Source organism: Vipera ursinii (assembly GCF_947247035.1).
Source record: "Vipera ursinii genome assembly, chromosome: 4".
Taxonomy (NCBI): Eukaryota; Metazoa; Chordata; class Lepidosauria; order Squamata; family Viperidae; genus Vipera; species Vipera ursinii.
The window spans coordinates 17,390,167-17,402,667 of NC_139514.1; the positions used below are offsets into that span (position 1 = coordinate 17,390,167).

The following is a 12,501-nucleotide window of genomic DNA, read 5'->3' on the forward strand; positions in this document are numbered from 1 at the left end:
GCGTACTTGCACGCTGAATTCCTGCAAGCTAGCCTCCAAACAATGAGTCGTAAACCCCAAGAGCTAAGCCCAAACCATATGGTTTAGAACCTTTTAAGAGTCAAAAGACGTGGTGCTTGGTGCACCATGCTTCAAGTTAACCCAGCTCATTTGCTGACTTGTGACTTCACTTTCATGTTCTCCATTACAAGTAGTCGTTGCCTACTCTTGACTACTTGGTTCAACGACAATGAAGTTGTGACCACTGTGAACAAGTGGTAATTTACAACCAGTCCTTGATATTCTGGGCCATTGCAGCATCCCCTTGGTCCTGATCTGGGGCTTGGTAACTGTCTCACACTTGTGACAGTTGCAGCATCCAACAGTCACCTTTTGATCACTATTTGTGTTGCTTAGTGATGGAACTGACAATTCCATCTGTGTCTGCTAAGTGAGGACCACTTGTACAAATGTACTTTGCAATGTTAATGTAAGGTAAAGGTTCCCCCGCACACATGTGCTAGTCGTTTCCGACTAGGGGCCGGTGCTCATCTCCGTTTCAAAACCGAAGAGCCAGCGCTTGTCCGAGGACGTCTCCATGGTCATGTGGCCGGCATGACTAGACACCAAAGGCGCACGGAACGCTGTTACCTTCCCACCGTAGTGGTCCCTATTTTTCTACTTGTATTTTTACGTGCTTTCGAACTGCTAGGTTGGCAGAAGCTGGGACAAGTAACAGGCGCTCACTGCTACGCAGCACTCGGGATATTGCTAAGCACATTGGTTTGTGCTTAAATTGTAAGCCGCCCTGAGTCTTCGGAGAAGGGCGGAATATAAATGGGATTAAAATAAAAATAAAATTCGATCCGCCAAACTGCTGACCTTCTGATCGTGTCCCTATTAATTTTTTAATTTTTATTTTATTTTAATTCCATTTATATCCTGCCCTTCTCCGAAGACTCAAGGCGGCTTACAAGCTTAGCAGTAGCCTTCATTCTATGTATATGCCTGCTTATTAGGGCTTTCATACACCCCCAAGCGGCATTATTACAAAGTCAGCTTAATTGCCCCCAACAATGTGGGTCCTCATTTTACCTACCTCGGAAGGATGGAAGGCTGAGTCAACCTTGAGCCTGGTCGTTGATATCCATGAAATATATTTTGAACTTTCAAGAGACTTACAGAATCTTTACAATCTAAACTACGGTAAGTTCTTCTATCAGCACTATAGCTTCCTTGTAAATGGAAGAAAGTGACTCAATATCCTCTGCAGTTGACTCTGAAGATGGAGTTAAATCATCCAGATCATTAGTAATAATGTTCTATAAAGCTTATTTTTTCCACTCACAGATTTGGCTGGATATCTTTCTTCAAGAGATGCTTCACTCAGACTACTCTCATCTTGTGGCTGATGTAGATTATTAGAAAGCTGTTGACTGACCTTCTGTTTAGAATTCTGCCTTTTATTTTCACTTTTTCTTGTAGCTTTTAAACTGACATTCATACAATCCTCCACATGGACATGTTTTGGACATGTGACCGGCCTCACTGGGAGAGCGCCTGGGGCGGAGGCACAAGCCACAATGCGGCTCCGCGACGGAGATTGTTGCTCATTCTTCCTCCCCAGTCCCAGGATTTTCTTCACCTTCTTCATCCTCCTGATCGAGGAGGTTGAAGGAGAGGAAGACTTGGGAGTCACGACATGCGACTTGGTGGCAGTTGCCGCCACCAAGTCACTCCTCCTCCTGTAAGGTATATAGATGTAATTTCTCATCACACAAGTGTAAACTCAGTACAACATATCGGATCAGGTGGTTAATGCTTTTATTACACAAATGAATGAATATTCCAATACTCTTATCACTAACATCCAGATTAATGTTAAATCTCACAAAACCCCAACATATTGAACTAAAATATCAATTATGCTGTTTTAATTTTAATTGTTTTAAGAAAGGTACACAATGCAACTACCAAAAACTTGTGACATAAACATATAATCTTTTTGATAATATTTTTCAAAATTATCCTGATAAAAATTTTGGTCAGTTTCACAGGAGTTTTGAATTTATCTTTGCAATGATTTCATTTTTGCCTTTCTTAGCAACTTCAAAAAGAAAATCTTTTAACATCCCCAAATTTTGTTGTTTTTACATTGTCATTTAGTACTCACCACAGAAGTAAATTAAGTTTAGCGCCATCAATGTCCCATCAGTGAAAATTGATTTATAGTTTAATTATAAATTATATCTTTTGGGAAATCATTAAAATATAGTGCATTTGTCAGGATACTTTGATGGAGATTATAACTATTAACCATTTTTCTGTTCAAAAATGGTTACGTCATATCCAACAATAGATATTTGCTTTTCCAAATATCAGTTATTCAGGATTTTAAAAAAAGTAAAATCCATTGTCATTTTGCTTTGTAGGATACTTCCAGTCTGTGGACCGGCACCAGTCTGTGGCATGCCAGAAACTGGGCCATGCAAACAAGACAAGACCCATCCACGGGATGCAGGAAGCAGTGAAAACACACACACCCTTCCTGTCTGCAGAAAAACCTCTCTCCACAGAATTGGTCCCTGGTGCCCAAAAGGTTGGGGGCTGCTGGTATAAAGTAATAAAGTAAAATAACCAGGGCTTTTTTTGTCATAGAACACCCAGAATGGAGTTTCAGCACCTTTTTTGGATGGAACCTTATAGGGTAGGCGAGGCGGGTTGTATGACGTGTGTGAGTTCCGGCACTTTTATTTTTTACAAAAAAAATCACTGAAAATAACATTTTACATTTGAATACTGATACTGGTAGTAGATAACTGAAGAAGCTCAAGATGGTAAGCTATATACATTACAGTAACTTTCATTACATCATGCCATATCTTTATTGATCATACAATATTTGTATAATTGAAATAAGGTTATATGTTCTTAGTGCAAATAAGATATTCACATGCAGTTCATTAACATACACTATAGCCATCAAGACCAATTGCTTGTGCACAATATGTGACCTTGTTTTTCTTTTTTGAGCTATAATTCCACCGCTGTATGGCTACTGCTTTAAATGTGATGAAATTTTCTGAAGTGTTTTTTGATGTCATGGAAAAAGAACAACCAACCTATATAACACGTCCAAATTCTTGGGACTTATCTAATGTAAGACTCATTATCACATTCTAATGGTTTCTATCTTGATTCCTAAATTATTTTGTTGTACTTGATTCCTTGAAATGTTTTCTCAGGAGTATGTCCAACTGGGGTCAGCGGCACTTACTCAAGACCATATTTAAGAATAAGATTCCAAGAACAAATTATATTTCTCTTTTATACAATCTTTGGTATAATCCTACTTATTTTCAGCACATGGAATGTGCAGTATATGAGCAGCATGGAGAATTGACAATTCATGGTCTATATTACAATGACTATATAATTTGAGGAAGAATAGACTAGCCTTTAGGATAAATTTTACTGATTCAATCACTTTCCTCAAAAGAAATTGCACTGTAATTTATACTAATACATTTAAAATAAATGACAATGATTTAGAGGAACTTTAATAGTATTTGATAGCAATGAAAGAGAAAATATGTTGAAATTCAGTAATTACAATTATGAAATATTCCCTTCTGTCTTGATTATATTGAAAAGACAACTTAGTGGTATATAAAAATAATTTGTAATAAATTAGTTTTCTATTGCACCAATTTTCTTCTTTAGATTTAAGATGAAAAATCCTTCAAATGAAGAGCATACTTATTTTAAGAATAAATTCCAGGATGGGGGGGGGGTTTCAAATTATTTTTTTTATTTTTTAATCCCATTTATATCCCGCCCTTCTCCGAAGACTCAGGGCGGCTTACAATCTAAGCACAAATCAATGTGCTTAGCAATAGCCTTCATTCTATGTATACACTGTTGCCTCAATAGGAAATTGCTGCAGAAGTTATTAATGTAAACAAAGTAGAAAAACAGGTTATGAAATATATTAATTGTGACTTTATTTGGAAAAAATGCAGTTTTATAACTTCAAAGAAAGAAAGGAAAAATAAATATAACAGCAACAGCCGATTATGTAATGCATGGAGCACAACTTTAATTTGCATGTTATGGGTTGTAATGTTTTCTCCCACTATTTAAAGTATGAATCATTCATATACAAACAGATACATGTGCACATTTATACTATAATACTAATCTTTTTATTCCTGAAATTAGTAATCTGAAATGTATTCAGCTTGTGGATGACATTTTAAATAAATCTGTAGAAGTTGGAAGACAAGTTATCTAGTGCAATTTTTAAATCAGTTCTTGGCCCCCCAATTTTTTTTTGAAACCGTTCTTAATATTAAAAGTAGGTAACCATTAGGCAGACCTTATCTAGAGAAGGAAGGAACCCAATCACTGAGATTCAATTGGCATATAAATTCAATAATTTAATTAATAATTTAATAAATAATAATAATTAAAACACAGATCATCCAAATTCAAAAGATGTGTCTTAAGAGAAAATATGGTTTGGTAGACTTACCTTAAAATCACATCGTGGCTAAGATGGGCAGCAAACAAGTTTAATAAATAAATAATAAAGAGAAAATACATGAGAAATTAGGTACTCACGTATAATTGTTTGTATCACATTGTTTTTGCAACCATGGATCCCTGAATTTATTAAACTGAATCACCTGACAATGAAACTCAGTAAGGGCCTTTGGCATAGGCGCAACTTCTTCCCATTCAGATCTACTGCTATGGTAGACCTGCACTTCATCAGTTATTTCATCAGGAGCATAATCTCCACCCAGAATGTATATTTTATCTTCTATTCCAACTGCCCCTGCATTAAAACCAGCACACTCAAAAGAGCCTTCTCCTTTCCAGACACAGGTCTCTGGACAAAAGCTATAAACTTTGTAAGTAGAAAGATCACAAATGTATAAAGTGCAGTTCACTGGAATAGCCTTGATTAAAGTTGCATGAAAGAATTGCCCAAATTCTGCTACTAACTGAGACCACTGATCTGTTGCAGCATTATATTTAAAGAAGCAATCAAGAGATGGATTAAAGGCATCTGTAATTTCAACTTCAGAACCAAGCACATATATTACACTGTGACAGGCACTGGCTTCTGGGTAGTAGATGCCCCTTGGTAATGGACTCACAGATTTCCACTCTCTAGACACGGGATTATATGCCTCAACATCCAAAAGGCTTTTGATATCCTGAGATGCCCTTGTCTTCCCTCCTATTACATATAAACGATTTAAAGTCACAACAGATGTATGCATTGTCCTTGGCTTCTTCATGGCAGATACTAATGAAAAGCTATCATTTGCTGGGCAGTAACACCAAGTTTGATCTGTGGCATCATGAAACGTTTCAGCAATATGAAGTCTAATAGTCCGGAAACAGTTACCTTTACATCCACCAGTTATAAATATTTTTTCACCATAACTAGATAAACTTGATCCAGGTAGATCAAATATATTTATGTTCATCAGTTCTTTCCACTGATCAGTTTTGATATTATAGCAAAATGTATGTTGATCAATTTTGTTTTCTTCAGTTTTATGAACCAGTATGTATTTTTCTGTAGTTGATGGGCGAGGATCTGGGAAGAGCCCACTGAAACTCTGTACATTTTGAATTGCTTCCTTGATTATTACTAAGCAATTAGTAGCTTTAAGGAACTGTTCCTCTGAGAGCAAAATATCCTGCAATGTTTTTTCAGGTAACTGATGTAATCTGATTTTCTTCATCAAATGGAGAAGATATTTATGCCTTGTTTCTAAGTCATGTTTTGTCCACCAAAAGGCAGCTTTCAACACAGATTCTTCATCTGGTACGTTCAACTCATCAGCTTCTATACATTTTTGCAGTATCTCAAAATTCATTTCCAATAAATCATTTGATTGGAGAAGCAAGGAGAAATGCATCTGGGCATACTTAAGTGCATGCTCAAATAGCTTGGTGGAGCCATAACTTTCAGAAATGGATAACAGTTGCAAACAGTTAACAAGATCGATGTTCTTAATTAGAAAGTCACTGCAAGCTTTTGAAAGAAGTGAAATTTGAAGGAAGGAGGACAGCTGAAAGAACATTTCCACATTATCATTTGTTATCTCAGTTTTTCCAGTATAAGCATAATCTAGAAAAGCCTTCACTGCCTTGGGTGTTAAATTACTTATCGTAACACTCCCATCATCTCTTTCTTTCATGTTAACTTCAAACATGGCCCTGTAATTAAAATATAGAAAATTAACATGTTTTGTCATCCATTACCAATATTCATACAATTTCAATCAGGGAAAAAAAATCCCAGAACTCAAATGAGATAAATCAGTATCGTTCTCAGTATACATATTTGCTGATTTTATGTAGTATAAGCATCATGTTATCTTAACAACAAAGGCACAATCATCTACAGGCATATATGGGAAGTCCCTTTGAATTCAATGGGGCTTCTAAATAGCCTGGAATAAGACCGCAGAAAATGAACAGATACTTTTAAAATCCTTGCAATTTTTCAAGTAACTGAATTATTGATTTTTTTTAATATATGCAACTTTATGTAATTTGTATAAGTCAGTATCAAAGAATTCTACAGTTTGAATTGCATGGGCTGACTTGTTTAGTTTTTAGTCAGTTTTAACTACAGTAGTAAAGGAGCCAAGTTAGAAATAGATTTACCTGAAAAAGTCACTACACGCTGCTAGTACACAACGATGGCAGGGAATTGCTTCATCTTTTACAAGTATTTTAAAATCAAAAAATATGTTTTGAGCTCTGAAGCTTTGCAGTACAGTTAAGATTCTCTGACCATGATCTTCAGCTACCAAAAAACTGATTTTCTTGTCATGAGCTGAAATTCCATTGCAGGTTGGGGTGTTATTGGGATTATGTTGGTTGTCCATGGCTTCCTTGATCTTTTACTAGTGAAGGGACATAATATACACGTTAAAAACATAATTATTATTTTCATAACAAATTACTGTGAATAAAACTGACGTATTGAGGAGTACCCTCCATATGAATCACGGTAATGTATTTATATTTTAAATAATCAAATTAAAATATGGAAATTCTAATTTCACTGGTACCTAGGTTTTGCCTATATTGCTAATCCAGGGATAAAATAACAAACAAAGAAGGGGTTCAGTACTGAAATTAGAATGCTTTTATAAGACTCGAATACCATGGAGAATTACACTGTAGCTCACTGATACTGAAATATCTGTATTGCTTTATGACTTAACACATTCCAGTCCAGAAGCATTTTGCTGGAAGAACAATTAACTAACAACATAATCCTATTTACTATTATTAAGAAATAAACTCCACTGAATTCAGTGGGGCTCCCTGTTAGGTTAATATAAATAGTAATGCAATTTTATTGTTTCTCTGCAAATAGCTAATTATGAAAATCAACTCTATGATCTGATTTTAGCTACTTCCGATATACTTTCAGAATATTGAGTTCTAAATATTAGATGTTTATGTTCTTTTCCCACCTCTTTGTGACAGTATTCAAGCCCTGTCCAAATCTAAGCCAAGAATGACTATCTCAGTGTAATGGTTTAGGCAGTATTAAACCAGAATTCTGAACTGCTGTATTAACATACATGGCTTCTGTATGTTGCCAGATTTAGCCCATCCTGCAATTAAACAAATATCTGTCATTTATTTAGTATTAAATAACATTAACTTATTTAACATCTATACTAGGTGACTATATTCTGTTGTGTCCACATTCAGAGATAGTTGCTGGTGATTTTCTCCAGTCTGTGACAATTAGATAATAAGTTATCTATATCTGAATCTCCTACACTGTGAGTCTGTAGGAAACAAAACCTTCTCTGCTAGAGGAATAATTACAAGATGAAAAAACAATAAATTGAAAAATGGAACTGCACTGGTCCTGTAGTTTTGCAGTAAGCTGAAAACAAAAATAGGACATAGACACTTAAAAAAAACAGCAGGCTCATACATAAAAGTAATGGCCACATGGTCATAAAATCATGTTAGAAATTTAGAGAATTATGACTTGGTATTTATGTTAAATATTTTCTCATTTGACTAATGTCAGTAAAATTTGGCTTCTCATTTAAACTACAGTAGTGATCACTCTTAAATAAGACAGCAATTATAAATTAATAAAGCAATTATAAATTATAAATCTCTGATCTTCTATTCTGGATCATTAAGCAAAAAACCACATATATTAAGCTTTATATTCCTGGTAGCTTAGATGTACCAATTCATAGGAATAACTAAATGGAGACAAAGATGTGGTGGCCCTACTCAGTAAATAATACAGTAGAAGTAATCATTGAATATTTCACTTCACTGTAGTTTTTCTCTTTGCACTAGGTCTATGATTGCATCATGTTTGCGTAGTAAATATATATAATAATGTATTTAATGAAAGCAAAATATTTTTAAATCTTGTTTATCAAGCAAAATCTTGGCTATTAGTTAGCTATGGAAGCCATAGAAATGTGCCAGAATCTAGCAGGCCATATTATTTTCTGGGCTTCTTACTGGGACATGCAGCTAAATTAATAAAAACTATACCTTCTCCATTGATGACTCCTACTGTAGTTATTGCAGTAAAGAACTCTCGTCTGCTAAAACAAAATACCATAGGACTAAAAGCTTCTTTCAAAAAGAGCCCCATTGATTACTTATTTCCAGTCACAAAATTCTGTTAATATCCTAAGCTCTAAATTCATAAAAGCTGACACTTAAATAATACATATTAGGATTGATATATTAAGTATAAGAAATGCACATTTTGCATTTCAGAATTACTTGGGTACAACATAAGCACACAAAACTAAATGAAGATTTCTATTATCCATTTTCATAACCAAAGAAATACAGTGAAAATTTAATTTAGTAGTCTCATTTCAGAACTTGGCTAGAATAAGCAACTTTCAGATCTTTGTACATCCACCATTTGGATGAATCACATGAACTCAACAGTTTTGCAGGGATGGCAAGTTTTCCTCTAATTCTCAGAGGACATAAATGATCATTAAAATAAAGGTAATAAAAATGTAGCAGTTTTAGCAATAATATCAAATACTGTTAAATACTATCCAGGCATTCTGCACTGAAATTGTAACTGTTAATACCTTTTGAGTTTGCAGTCCTTTTTTGTTTGACTCAAATATGCCCCCTTCAGTCCCTTCCTATAACCGAAATGAATATACTGTACACCTGTCTGAATAATATTCCTCGTGTCTGAAAAGAACAGCCCGTCAAAGCTCATGGGGAAGTATTTCGACTTCTAGAGCGATTTTTCCTAAATCTGTCACCTTCAGAATCCTCTGGACTAAAACTCAACAAGCATCCTCTGCGGTCTCGAGCTTCTAAAAAGTGCAATTCCAGCAGTTCTGGAAGGCCACAGATTTTTTTTTTTTGGGAGGGAAGCTGCTGAGCTTTTGATTTCCAGTCTAATTCCTCTGGAAATAACGGTAGCTTTACGCCAACTTACAAATACAAGTGCGATTTGATTGCCCCCCCCCCCCCCGCTTCCCTCTCTGTGTCTATGTAGTTTTCTTGGCAAGATTTTCAGAGTGATTCGCCATTGCCTCCTTCCCAGGGTTAAAGAGAGCTACTGGCACCAAGTCACCCAAGCTGGCTTCGTGCGTAAGCGGGGAAGAGAACTCGGCTCTCCCGATTTCTAACCTAGCACGTGTGGCTGGCTTTTATTATTTTTATTGGGGTTTTTAGTATGTATTAACTGTATTTTTAATTGGGCATGTATTTAATTACTTTTTATCTTTTGTAATTTCTGTGTTTTATTCTTGCCCTGTACACCGCCCTGAGTGCTTCGGGAGAAGGGCGGTATAGAAATATTAATAAATTAAAAATTAAATTAAATTAATGATGTCGGCTTCGCACCAACACTTCCTTTTTCTAATTTCAAAACTGGACCAAGCATCACCCGCGAAGCAGGCCCGACGAATGAATGAATGAATGAATGAATGAATGAATGAATTCTTCCACATTGCAATCGCACCCTAAAAATGCATCCCCCGCATCTTCTCCCCGACCGCGCTGCGGTGATGGTGGTGGTTGTGTTTTTTTTCCTTTAACGGCTTCCACTTTCCACGCCACGCCCACCAGAGGCAGCGACTTAGTTGTTTTTTGCGCGTGGACAAGTACGCGCGCATGCTCGTGATGGCCTCTGAAGCTTTAGCAAAAGGGCCGCTCTTTTCTCAAATCGACCGCATTTCAAATTTTTATTTTTAATTTACTGTACAGAGACCTTTAAGTTCTGTCGTTGTTAGCCGCCCTGAGTCCCTCGGGAGATAGGGCGGGATATAAATCCCATTAATAAATAAATAAATAAGTAAATTTCGGAAAGAGAAAGGGGCTTCATACCAGTGCCACAGGTCTAGCATCTTTTGGGAGAATGAATTCACTACATAATCAGAGAAGCCCATCTCCCATCCCGTTTTTATTATTATTATTATTATTATTATTATTATTATTATTATTATTATTATTATTATTATTATTATTATTATTATTATTATTATTATTATTATTATTATTATTATTATTATTATTATGGTTGTATCGCGTCACTTTTGCCTACCTGCATCCTCCCCAGCAGCTGTAGGAATCATCTGCTACATCGGCTGCATTAAAACCCACCGTAGTTCGCCTATACTATAGGCTTCTCTCCTGTCAGTCAAACAACTGCTACCTTGTTATTCGTATATGGGCATATGTCCATTCTTTAAGCCCGCCTCTTCCCAATCCGCAAATGAGCGCAGTGCCGTTGAGCGCGAATTTACCCCTTAGTGCAGGGGTCGGCAACCTCGGCTCTTTTATGACTCGTGGACTTCAACTCCCAGAATTCCTGAGCCAGCTATGCTGGCTCAGGAATTCTGGGAGTTGAAGTCCACGAGTCATAAAAGAGCCGAGGTTGCCGACCCCTGCCTTAGTGGAACCCCATTAACTCTTTTGGGTCTTATGAAGGGCTTTTAATTCTGTGTGTGACCAGCCATACGCTAAATAAGTAAATAAATTTTGGGTCTTATTGCCAAAGGTTACATTTCCTTATTGAACGGTGGTCAAATGCTAAACAGAAGTCCGCTCCGAGAGCAGTTCTCTTTCAATTTCTAACTCTATGCACCCTGCAGAAGCTTGCAGTCAGCGCTGACTGGCTAGATTTTTTTCTCCTCTAAGCCTCGATTGGTCGTCGCATTTCGCGTTTCCGCCCTCTCCGGCTTCAGGTTCGACATCGCGTAGAGAAGAAGAGGCTCGCGGTAAGCAGCGCCGGCGCGTGATACTTCTGCTCTGTCCTTTGCGCCCCCTCCCCCTTTCGTTGCCTTCCAAGTAAGCCTGGTTGTGATTGGGGGGGTGGGGTGGAATCTCCTCTGACTCACTCTGAGCAGCCCAACGATTGGCTGGCTTAGTGGTCTTGGAGGAAAACTCCATTACCTGCTCAGGTGTAGAAGACCTGTGATCCTCTCCTTACTTTCGGAATCAAATCATCTTTGTGCCTGCCAAGCCGAGTCATTTTTCTAAATAACGCTTAGGAGCAAATTAGAAGAATCCCTTTAAAACTCGAAGCAGCACTGACATCTTGTCCGCGAAGGGCCAACTTTTGTAGGCACGTTTCCCGCTTAGCGTTATCTATTTGACTGTTTCTTTATGCCAGGGGGTCTCAAAACTTGACAACTTGTGGACTTCAACTCCCAGAATTGCTTAGCCAGCCATGCTGGGGAATTCTGGGAGTTGAAGTCTACAGGTCTTAAAATTGCCAGCTTGGGAGACTTTTGCTTTACCAATGTGTGTTTCTTTTCCTCCATGTACAGTGACCATAGGTCATTTGTTACGAAGCGCAGTCCTTTATTTCAGAAAGCTCCCTTAGGTTTATTTTCTTAGTTTTGCTCTTGAATGTTCCCTTTTTATGAAAAAAAGTGATTTTTTTTTATTTTTATGAATCTTTTTCTGATTTTCCCATTATTTTTTCCAAGCAAATGTAGTCACTCTAGCCATATACTCTTTTATTTCAATTGTACTCTTCTGACACTTTAAAAGTTCATACAATAATAATTTGTTTGCCTTTAAACTTCTAAAACACTTTGCGGTCTAGTGAATAACTAGATAAATTTATTGTTGTAACCACAGGTTTGCATTTGTGATAACCCTATGAGGGAGGGTAGAATAAAGCAATGATAGCTATGTTCTCCACATTTAAGTCTTTCAAACCAGAGCCAGAAATTTCAAAAGTTTGTCAACTTTGCTTCTCTTTTCCAGATGATTGGAATATGTATGCTTGACAGCATCACTTTTTAGGGTGTCCTTGGAGCGCCTCACCATGGAAAGTATACGTTGGGCATTTTCATACCGCGCCTGGGCCCCTTGCTGTGAGGAATGGTTGTTGGCCATGCGCCTTGTGCAGCCTGAAGAGAAAAAGCGCATTGAACAGTTTGTTTTTGGTCGGGATGCCAAAGCTGCTATGGTACACTCTTATTCACCCTTTGAAACATACTT

The 12,501-nt window shown here is 36.9% G+C and overlaps 2 protein-coding genes across 3 annotated transcripts in view; one reads left to right on the top strand and one right to left on the bottom strand.

Moving 5' to 3' along the window:
* Positions 1-3,868: 3,868 nt before the first annotated feature.
* KBTBD3 (kelch repeat and BTB domain containing 3) lies at positions 3,869-6,901 on the bottom strand. The gene is made up of 2 exons (XM_083361928.1): positions 6,673-6,901; positions 3,869-6,219 (listed from the first exon to the last, which is right to left on the bottom strand). Exons 1-2 carry the CDS (start codon positions 6,894-6,896, stop codon positions 4,599-4,601), a joined length of 1,845 nt encoding a protein of 614 aa, XP_083218054.1. The 5' UTR covers positions 6,897-6,901; the 3' UTR covers positions 3,869-4,598.
* A 4,349-nt stretch (positions 6,902-11,250) lies between these two features.
* AASDHPPT (aminoadipate-semialdehyde dehydrogenase-phosphopantetheinyl transferase) overlaps positions 11,251-12,501 on the top strand; it is a 31,619-nt gene continuing 30,368 nt past the window's right edge. The window contains exons 1-2 of one of the 2 annotated variants that reach the window (XM_083362424.1): positions 11,251-11,337; positions 12,265-12,469. In XM_083362424.1, coding sequence (XP_083218550.1) covers positions 12,326-12,469 — 144 coding nt within the window. In that variant the 5' untranslated portion in view covers positions 11,251-11,337; positions 12,265-12,325. Of the gene's footprint in view, positions 11,338-11,668; positions 12,470-12,501 lie in introns of those variants that run through there. The other variant, XM_083362423.1, reaches the window with a different exon arrangement.